Source organism: Oratosquilla oratoria, chromosome 10 (genome assembly GCF_046742065.1).
Source record: "Oratosquilla oratoria isolate Oo_2021 chromosome 10, ASM4674206v1, whole genome shotgun sequence".
In the NCBI taxonomy this organism is placed as follows: domain Eukaryota; kingdom Metazoa; phylum Arthropoda; class Malacostraca; order Stomatopoda; family Squillidae; genus Oratosquilla; species Oratosquilla oratoria.
The window spans coordinates 21,574,869-21,586,082 of record NC_134786.1 but is presented as its reverse complement, the minus strand read 5'-3'; the positions used below and the strand labels follow the sequence as shown (position 1 = coordinate 21,586,082).

The 11,214-nt window shown below is 39.3% G+C and overlaps 2 protein-coding genes across 2 annotated transcripts; both read left to right on the top strand.

The window, feature by feature from the left end:
* The first annotated feature begins 3,405 nt into the window (after positions 1-3,405).
* Positions 3,406-4,359, top strand: LOC143028778 (uncharacterized). Its single transcript, XM_076191149.1, has 2 exons — positions 3,406-3,427; positions 3,647-4,359. Exons 1-2 carry the CDS (start codon positions 3,406-3,408, stop codon positions 4,357-4,359), a joined length of 735 nt encoding a protein of 244 aa, XP_076047264.1.
* Positions 4,360-6,394: 2,035 nt separating this feature from the next.
* On the top strand, positions 6,395-9,164 carry LOC143028777 (uncharacterized). The gene is made up of 2 exons (XM_076191147.1): positions 6,395-6,407; positions 8,407-9,164. The coding sequence occupies exons 1-2, from the start codon at positions 6,395-6,397 to the stop codon at positions 9,162-9,164; spliced, it is 771 nt and encodes a 256-aa protein (XP_076047262.1).
* Positions 9,165-11,214: the final 2,050 nt, after the last annotated feature.

Below are 11,214 nucleotides of genomic sequence, written 5' to 3'. Positions count from 1 at the left end.
AATGATGAGTTACTGAGATAAACTGCTCAATATTATTGATAAAGGCAGAGATAAGTAAAGATGTGTAGCATGGATCCTATAGAAAAAAAAAATAGATAATCAGATACCTAGTGAAGACTTGTTTTAGAGAGGCAGCAAATATATTTTTGTAAATAGCAATGGAGATATTTTCTAAATAACAATAAAAATGTTTCTAAACGTAGACACAGAATGGTAAAGCGAACAGAATTTTTTCTTTTTAGTTTTTACTCAAGTATAACACTTCAGTTGATTAGTTTATCTGTTAGTAATGATCAGAATCTATAATTAGAGAAATGTAGTTTGACCTAGGATAATACAACGAAGAAAAACGCCTAGGAAAACAGGTATTTTCTTGATTGTTTGAAAGGTGATAGAAAAAAAAATATTTGTGGATTAACTTAACTATGTACTCAGTGCATACGTCGGGAGAGTATTCTTGAATCTTGTTGCTTTGCTATGGAGGTTTATATATATATATATATATATATATATATATAAATATATACATATATATATATACATATATATATATATATATATATATATATATATATATATATATAAATAACCTAAATAAAGTGCACACGAATATATGGTAAAGGTTAAATACAACATTAGTTTTATATGTACTGTAATAATTTTACTATCTATGGGGCCAAATATGGCATAAAGATATCTTAAGATTATTAGAGTCAGTAGGATTATATAGTGCAGTAAGGAAGATAAAACACAAGGTCTGGTTTGATTTCATCAACATCAGCTGTTCATGAACACTAGTAATCCATATAACTGTGGATTGTAGTCAGCTAGATATATCTACAACTACCCGCTGCATGAGGGGACGGAGAGGGGGATGTCGCCGATTAATTGAGGAGGCCTTGCTGTAGATGTGCTGTGTCTTGCTACATTGCTTCTGACCCAAGGAAGTGAGCGAGATGCAGGGATGACCCGTCATTTATGAAGAGCCAAGATAAGAGTGAGGGAGGGGGTGAATGAGCGTGGAGTATGTGGGGATGGAATGGGTGGGAGTGGATTTTATGCCTTTGTTTTTTGGCTACCTTCCTTGTAAAGGGGAAAAAGACGTTGGTATATGTATGTATGTATGTACGTACCCGCCTTAGGTGAACCCTTTGCTGTGGCCCGAACTCTTGTGGGGTGTAAACTTTACTACTTATTTCACCACCCGGTCTCTTTGCCTCAGAGAAAGCCTCTATATCTATAATCCTCCTCCTGAGCCCCGATGATACTCGTATAAAGGACAGTCGATCATCTTTGGAGAGGAAAAGAATATTGCAGAGCTTCAACCCGAGCCTGCCTCGACTGGCTAGTACCTCGTTTTCATTATCTTGGCCGTCTTCATGGTAGTTTTGGTGGATGTAACGATGTGGTTTACAACCCAGTAGTCCTAGTGATAGTAAGAAAGTATACCCACCCTCCACCTTAGTAATAGGATGATAACGGTCTGTGTGATGTTGGCTCATATGCAACATAATATTTTGAATATTCTATGACCGTAATACTTTATCAATTTTGATCAAGTAACAATAATTTTACTTGAGTAAAAAAGTTGAATACTATTTACAGCATTGTATACGCGTAGTATAATACTACATATAACCCACATAACCCACGTTGCATTTATGAATTCCTTTTATTTTATCTTATTTTATTTTTCTTTATAAAATTCCCTCAAACCATAACTGTACCTATCTTGTCGGTAAGATTCATTCCTCACGTCTACATTTCATTCCACCAACTGGAATTCAAGCTCTACGTGGTCACTCTTCCAGACGGAGCACATGTAATCTAAAGATGTCAGGCTCCTTGGTTAGTAGCAAGTCCATTCCTGGTTGAGTGTCTGCTTCTATTTTTGTATTTTTTATACTATGTCAGTGCGTCTTCCATTGCAATAGTTAAAAAAATATATTGGAATCTTATTCACCATCTGACTCCCATTTCTCTCAATTTACCTCCTTACAACTAAAGTCACCCATCAGAATTATACTACACCTTGTTCGATAATTTTCTTGTGTATGCACCTGTGTGTGTGTGTGTGTGTGTGTGTGTGTGTGTGTGTGTGTGTGTGTGTGTGTGTGTGTGTGTGTGTGTGTGTGTGTGTGTGTGTGTGTGTGTGTGTGTGTGTGTGTGTGTGTGTGTGTGTGTGTGTGTGTGTGTGTGTGTGTGTGTGTGTGTGTGTGTGTGTGTGTGTGTATGTGTTTATGTGTGTGTTTAGCCTTATTGACTAACTGCAAGACCGCCCTATCCCCTGGGGACGATACATTTTTTTTGTACCTTTTCACGATGACTTAACCGGATCTGATAAGGTTGTTAGTGGGATACAAAGTACATGTAGGATCTCAGTCGTACTAGAGCGGCTGTAGTTGTAAATATTGACTGAAGCCAATATAATCAGCTCTACTCGACTATAACAATTAAAATTTGCATTGAAATACGACACTAATCTACTCCTCTGATATCCATCATAGCAAATTGGAATTGAGAAACCAAAAACGCGTAACCTGAATACTTACCGGGGATCGAACCCAGGCCTTGTGCGTCCGAAGCAGGACACTACCTGCTGTTCCACGAAAAAATGCATGCAAGGGTAGACAATGAGTGAGAGGAAAGAAATATAGAGAGCAAAAATGGTCCTGATCTTCCTCTATTTTTATTTTATTTTTAATTTATATATTTCTATCACAAACTACTGGTTTGATTTTGTTCATAATTTCATTTATATATTTGTTTGCTTGTTTGCCTGTTTACTTATTTACTTATTCACTTATTCATCCTTTATTTATTATCCATTTATTTCTTAGTTATCTATTTATTGATTCACTTTCTTATTTATATATCTATTTACTAATTTATTCATTTGATAATTTATTCATTTGTTTATTTATTTACTTACTCTATTTATTTATCTATTATTGCTATTATCATTATTAATTTTGTTTTTGCCTAAGGGGATACTGATATTCGGCTTGGAGAAAACACTCATAATGAGCTCGTCTGACATTCACTAACATGTACCATTCCGTAAGTAATGGATTGAGTTTGGTTTAAACCCTTTGCAAACAAAGCTGAGTAGCCACAACAAAATTACAAATATACCACTATACGAAAAAGGTCGTAGAAGACAAACGGCTGTGTTCATTACCTCCTTCCACTCAATGAGATCAAGTTCAAGTACGTAGAGATAGAAAGAAAAGTCTTTGGGACGACGATAGAGCAGTGGCGGTCGAGGTTGAATCGAGAAGGAGGTGGTGATGGAGGGGGAGGAGAATCTGTGCAGCTATATATGAGCGCAGAGTTGACCACTTACGATACAGACGAACTTACCTCAATCCGACTTCGACCTTTCCCTCTCCCTCTTCAGACACGATGAAGGCTTTTGTCATATATGGTAAGACACTGATTTACATATACTGATGTTTACTAAGCAGGTGACATTCGTAACTGTATATATATATATATATACATATATATATATATACATATATATATATATATATGTATATATATATATATACATATATATATATATATATGTGTGTGTGTGTGTGTGTGTGTGTATACTTATATATTATTTAGACACATATATAGTTACTATTTTCATTTCCAGCCATCCTCATTGGAGCAGTGAGTGCTCAGAATGGTTACAATGTTCCGGCTCCCTCCAACGGTTACGGAGCCCCTCCTGTCAACGGCAACGGTGGCTACAGTTATGGACCTAGCGAAGCCGAACTGGCTCTTCTCGCACTGAGTGAGAACATCCCCGGAGGAGGAGTAGCTGGTGAAGACTACCCCGTTCTTGCAGCAGTTCCCGAGACCGGATTTGCCTGCGAGGAAACTGGTTACCCCTACGGCTACTACGCCGACACCGCCTCCGAGGCCGGCTGCCAGGTCTTCCACATCTGCCAGACGCGTCCCAACGGCTACCAGAAGGACTCGTTTCTGTGTCCCAATGGCACCATCTTCAACCAGCAGTACCTCGTGTGCGACTGGTGGTTCAACATTGACTGCTCTCAGGCCACCAGCTTCTACTCTGTCAACGAATTCATCGGTCAGGAGCCTAATGGCTACGGCGCCAATGGAGTTCCTTCCTCCGCCTACGGTGTTCCTAGAGTCGGCAACGGAAATGGAAACGGCCGTAATGGCAATGGAAACGGTCGCAACGGAAATGGCAACGGAAGGAATGGAAATGGAAATGGCAACGGATATAGCCAGAATGGCAACGGTAACGGGCTTCTCCTGAATGGCAATGGCCTCCACTTGAACGGTAATGGCAATGGCGCAGCCTCCGTTCCCTCTTCTGCTTACGGCACTCCATTCTAGGAGGCCAATGCCTGTGACCAAGTCATTATCTATGTTGGTCATCTAAATTTATTATGGACTAATTCCAAGATGTACATATCATAGACTCTTATTTTTGTATATGCATGAAATAATAAAATTATAACTTCCATTCATACAAGGTTATTACTGGAATATCTTAAATAACTTTATATCAATACTTTTAAACAAGTACACTCAGATACGTGCGAGTGCTGGAGTTTGCTAATGTGGATTCAAACACACACACACACACACACACACACACACACACACACACACACACACACACACACACACACACACACACACACACACACACACACACACACACACACACACACACACACAAACTATTCGATGGCGCAGTGGTAGAGTTCCCGGTCGCCCCTACGGCGGTCCGGGTTCGAATCCCGCCCAGGGCTGAAATAATTTCAGTATTGCTGTGCTGCAAATAGTTACTCCAACTCTCATGGGTGGAGAGTTGGGTGTATGCGTGTGCGTGTAAGGTCACAGCATTACCCATAGATCGGTCATATATGAGCTCAGAGGGAAATAGATGTCAATCAATAGTCCAACACGTGATCCAAGACCATGGTGAATCACACACACACACACACACACACACACACACACACACACACACACACACACACACACACACACACACACACACACACACACACACACACACACACACACACACACACACACACACACACACATACACACACACACACACACACACGCACGCACGCACACACACACACACACACACACACACATACACACACACACACACGCACGCACGCACACACACACACACACACACACACACACACACACACACACACACACACACACACACACACGCGCGCGCGCGCGCGGATTGGAAATGCTAGATGCATAGTCTGGAGACCTGATGAAAAAGATAAACTGGGAGGAGGGTTGATGGTGTTGGTAAGAACTACATAGAAGCAGATGAAGTGACGCTATTGTAGTGTCGAATGCTAAGGATTGCTATCATAGACATGTTTCCTTAAAAAAAAAGTGTTGTAATCTTAGTACATGACTTCCTTTGTCAAGGAAAAAATTGGGAGAAATGGGAAGCAAGTAGTATTGAAATTATCTGAGGCAATGCTTACTTAAATATTGCAATGGATAACAAAGTGACCCAGTAGGTCAGTGGGCTTGCGACTAAGGAAACTGATATAATTAAGTCACTGAAGTAAATATGCGCCATGGGAAATTTATCATGTAATGCTCGAAATCTAATTGGTAGATGGCACAGAGCTGGGGAATTAGATATAACTTCAGGAAGATAAATTTCTTCGCTTTCATTTCTTCTTGTATATTTATCTATCTATTCATTTATATTTTGAAAAGCAGACTAGGAAGAATTTATAAATACTTAGAAAAAAATAAATATCCTTTAGAAGAACTGGTTTCTTAGAAATCGTGAGACAGCTAGAAGAAAAGAAACAAATAACCAAGAGAAAGTACAGACGGGCTAATAATGAGAATCTGTAGAAAGTAAAATTTTTTGAAAATGCTAATTTTTATACACATAAAGGTGAACCTAAACTATTCAAAGGTCTGTCTAATATAGATTGTAACACTAAAGGGATCTTTAACCTGAAAATGGATGAAAAACTTGATATGATGATGATGATGATGATGATGATGATGATGATGATGATGATGATGATGATGATGATGATGATGATGATGATGATGATGATGATGATGATGATGATGATCTTTTTAATATTTGAGACATAGACTGATGATGATGATGATGATGATGATGATGATGATGATGATGATGATGATGATGATGATGATGATGATGATGATGATGATGATGATGATGATGATGATCTTTTTAATATTTGAGACATAGACTGTTAAAAACCTCACGAATTTTTCTTTTACATAAATATTGTACAAGAACACTGAGTGTCTGTTGGTGTTTGTCTTCGTAAGCCAGTATCCCTGATAAAAAAGAAATTAACTGCTGCACAAAGGGGCAGACATGATGGCCATTCAGGGTAAGATTTTGTGCGATAAGGAAGTCCTCAGTGAGGAGAAGAATCTAAGTATAGGGATATTGTAAAAATGAAATCTCGGCTTCAAAACTTTTGAGATCGATAGGGCATCACATGGTTCTGTAACAGTAAACTAACTTTTTGTGTATTGGAGTGTACGGTCTAATTTTTCTACCAGCATTTAATTCACTGTATTTTTAACTCAATGTGTCTTTAGGATGTTTTGTTAAGTATCATGTATAAGTATATGTCGGATTTTTTGTTTGAATAAACTTTATGATTGTCACTGGGTTCTGTTGATACGAACATAAATAAATTTTGTATATTCGTACTGCAAGAGAAATCACATAAACTCGTGATTCTAAATATGCGGAAAAACCACCAAGAAAAACAACAACAACTGATGACCAAGCGCCTTCGTCTATTCAGATGTACCCTGAGGATGTCTGAATAGACGAAAGCGCTTGGTCATCAGTTTTTCTTTTTCCTTGGTGGTTTTTCCGCATATATTCGTACATTAAGTTTTCTACCTTTCTACCACTGTTAATCTTTCATTGTCTAGGGGCTTCTCTAAACTGAGTAAAATGGTCTGGTATTAGCCTGAGTAAAATCTATAATCGTGGCAAAGTCGCCCCTTCAAAAAGTAAATGGTTAATAAAGAGAATAGTTTCTAACCGTTCACTGGGTGCTCTCTGAGCTTAGAACATAAGAACATAAGAATGAAGGAGACTGCAGGAGACCATAAGGCCTACACTAGACTTGATGACTAATAAAACTAATGGCATTTGTCCTACTGCTTTTCATTCACAAATGATAATTTATAACTCGGGCATCGATCAAAATCGAAATATATGACACTAATCTTGGGTAAAACAATGAACCGAGTTAATAATAATAGTGGGCCGAGTTGGTAATTAGCCGAGTAAACCTAGAGGGGCATTTAGACGGTCAAACGGTTTGACAAACCCGGTTTGTCAAACAAGTGTTTGAAATGATGTTTGACCGTGTGAATAGGGTATTTGGTTGTCAAACACGTTCGACAAACGTGTTTGACGACCAAATACCCCATTCATATGGTCAAACATCACTTCAAACACTTGTCTGACAAACCGGGTTTGTCAAACTGTGTGACCGTGTAAATGGCCCTTTACCCTTGGGAAAGAGTAAAGAGAATAAAAAGATCCTGACCTTCCCCTACTTTGAATGGCGAATTATCGTGATGAAATTAGGGCGTTTAAATTGTGTATTTCTCTCTGGCTATGGAGAACAGAATAAGCTAGTCGGCTAGTTACATGAATATTATAGTACGCATCATTGCGTATGTACGAGGTTGAGTTGGGTCTGATCCATAAGGGAATGAATATATATATATATATATATATATATATATATATATATATATATATATATATATCCATATATATATATATGTATATACATATATACACATATATGTATATACATATATATATTACTTATCAAATACTTATCAATATATATATATATATATGTGTATATGTATACGTATATGTATATGTATATGCATACATACACAACTGAACAGAACTGTCTATTGTTAGCCAGGGTGAAATAGTAAGAATGTCGCTATACGAAAAAGATCGCGCCAAATACCTTTTTCATTATCTATCTCCGCGCAATGAGATCAAGTTCAAGAACGTGTTGGTACGAAGGAAAGTATTTGGGCCGAAGGCGAGGCACTGTCGAACGAGAGTGGACCGAGAGGAATGAGGTGGTGATGGAGGAGGAGGAGAATGTGTGTTGCTATATATAAGCGCTGAGTTAGCTACTTGCGATACAGACGAACTTACCTCAATCCGACTTCGAACTTTCCTTCTCCCTCTCCAGACACGATGAAGGCTTTTGTCATTTGTGGTAAAGCACTGTTGTATACTTATATGTACTCAAAAGGTGACACTCATAATTTTGATAGTAAAAAAGTATTGTATTTAGATATATATCTAATCACTACTCTCATTTCCAGCCCTTCTCATTGGAGCAGTGAGTGCTCAGAATGGTTACAGTGTGCCAGCTCCTTCCAACGGCTACGCAGCACCTCCTGTCAATGGTAACGGTGGCTATAGTTATGGACCCAGCGAAGCCGAACTGGCTCTTCTTGCACTGAGTGAGAACATCCCCGGAGGAGGAGTAGCTGGTGAAGACTACCCCGTTCTTGCAGCAGTTCCCGAGACCGGATTTGCCTGTGAGGAAACTGGTTACCCCTATGGCTACTACGCCGACACCGCCCCCGACGCCGGCTGCCAGGTCTTCCACATCTGCCAGACGCGTCCCAACGGCTACCAGAAGGACTCGTTCCTGTGTCCCAACGGCACCATCTTCAACCAGCAGTACCTCGTGTGCGACTGGTGGTTCAACTTTGATTGCTCTCAGGCCACCAGCTTCTACTCCGTCAACGAATTCATCGGCCAGGAGCCTAACGGCTACGGCACCAATGGAGTTCCTTCCTCTGCCTACGGTGTTCCAGGAGTCGGCAACGGAAATGGAAACGGCCGTAATGGCAATGGAAACGGTCGCAACGGAAATGGGTACAATGGTGTCAACGGAAACGGGATCGGCAATGGCAGAAATGGAAACGGTAATGGCAACGGAAGGAATGGAAATGGAAACGGCAACGGCTATAGCCAAAATGGAAACGGCAACGGCCTCAATGTAAATGGAAATGGCAATGGTTTTAACGGTGCCGTCTCTGCACCCTCCGCAGCATACGGCACTCCATTCTAGGAGTCCAAATTACTTTACTAGGAGACTTCCTGTGATGGTCTCACTATGATCTCTTCCTTCATCCATACAAATCATCTTACAAAATTCAAAAATGTATGAATCATAAAGTTTATTTTTGTATATGATATGAGAGAATAAAACAGTATTTTATCACTTATCTATGAACATAACCAAAATATCATATGTTATATTAACTTTCATCACTACAAATACGCTTTCCTTTCTTGGATATTAACTGCAGATGTTTGTAATATGTATTCTATACTACACATCCACACCAGCACTAACACCAACACTAACACCAACACCAACACCAACACCAACACCAACACCAACACCAACACCAACACCAACACCAACATCAAGACCAAGACCAACACCAACACCAACACCACCACATCCATATATATATATATATATATATATAAATATATATATATATATATAAAAATATATATATATATATATATATTTTAATATAAATATATATATATATATATATATATATATATATATATATATATATATATATATACGTATATAATATATATATATATAATATATATATATATATATATATATATGATACGCACATACGCACATGTACACACATGCACATCCACATATACGCCCATAATCACACACATGTAAACATACATACATATACACACAAAGACACACACTCTCTCTTGCTCTCTCTCTCTCTATCTATCTATCTATCTATCTATCTATCTATCTATCTATCTATCTATCTATCTATCTATCTCTCTCTCTCTCTCTCTCTCTCTCTCACACACACACACACACACACACACACACACACACACACACACACACACACACACACACACACACACACACACACACACACACAAACACATGTGTAAACGATGCAGTGGCATCGCTCTCGACCACTAATTCAGCGATCCGAGTTGGATTCCCGCCAAGGGCTGAAAATTTGAGCGTCGCTGCATTGCGAGCCGGCGCTCCAACTCTGGTGGGGAAAGAGTTGTGTGTGTGTGTGTGTGTGTGTGTGTGTGTGTGTGTGTGTGTGTGTGTGTGTGTGTGTGTGTGTGTGTGTGTGTGTGTGTGTGTGTGTGTGTGTGTGTATTCACTTGGTCTTTGGATCACGTGTTGGACTCGTGATCGACAGCTATTTCCCTCCTGGAAGAGAGCTCAGAGCTCGTAGGTCCGATCTATGGGTAATGTTATGACCTTGCACACACACACACACCCAACTCCCCGCCCACGAGAGTTGGAGTAACACCCCTCAGCGCTGCGATACTGATATTATTTCAGCCCCGAGCGAGAGTCGAACCCGGACCTCCGTAGTGGCAGGCCAGAGCTCTAACCACAGCGCCATGAGAGGTGTGTGTGTGTGTGTGTGTGTGTGTGTGTGTGTGTGTGTGTGTGTGTGTGTGTGTGTGTGTGTGTGTGTGTGTGTGTGTGCGTGGTGCGTGCGTGCGTGTGTGTGTGTGTGTGTGTGTGTGTGTGTGTGTGTGTGTGTGTGTGTGTGTGTGTGTGTGTGTGTGTGTGTGTGTGTGTGTGTGTGTGTGTGTGTGTGTGTATGTGTGTGTGATGTTACAGTATTACCTATAGATCAAGTCATATATGAGCTGAGCTCTCATCAGAGAGGGTAATAGCTGTCGATCATGAGTCCATCAGGCAATCCAAGACCGTGGTTAATCACACCCAGAATAGATAGATAATCACGTTATTACATATACAGTTCAGGAAAATAAGTTTCGGTGCTTAATTTAATAAATAATTATGAATCCAAACAATACGAACAAATGGTCGTTGAAACACTTAGGTTTTGCTTCTTAAACATGAACAAGACTTTAAAAGAATTTTTCCATGAGTAATACTGTTATATACATGGTTTGAGAGAATGTAAGAACTAACTAGGTTTAGTTGCAAAAGACAAACGATCAACTAAGGTTTTTTCTGTAAAATTTTTGTTCATATAGAGTCCGAAATATACAATTGAAACAACGTTCAGTAAAAATATTGTAAGGCTCAAAGAACTCGACATCAAGAAAATCATATA

What these genes read in the sequence shown, in the direction of transcription:
- LOC143028778 (XM_076191149.1), top strand. Translation starts at nt 3,406, where the DNA reads ATGAAGGCTTTTGTCATATATG. An exon ending in GAAGGCTTTTGTCATATATG is followed by an intron (nt 3,428 to 3,646) that starts GTAAGACACTGA and finishes TTTCATTTCCAG; the next exon opens with CCATCCTCATTGGAGCAGTG.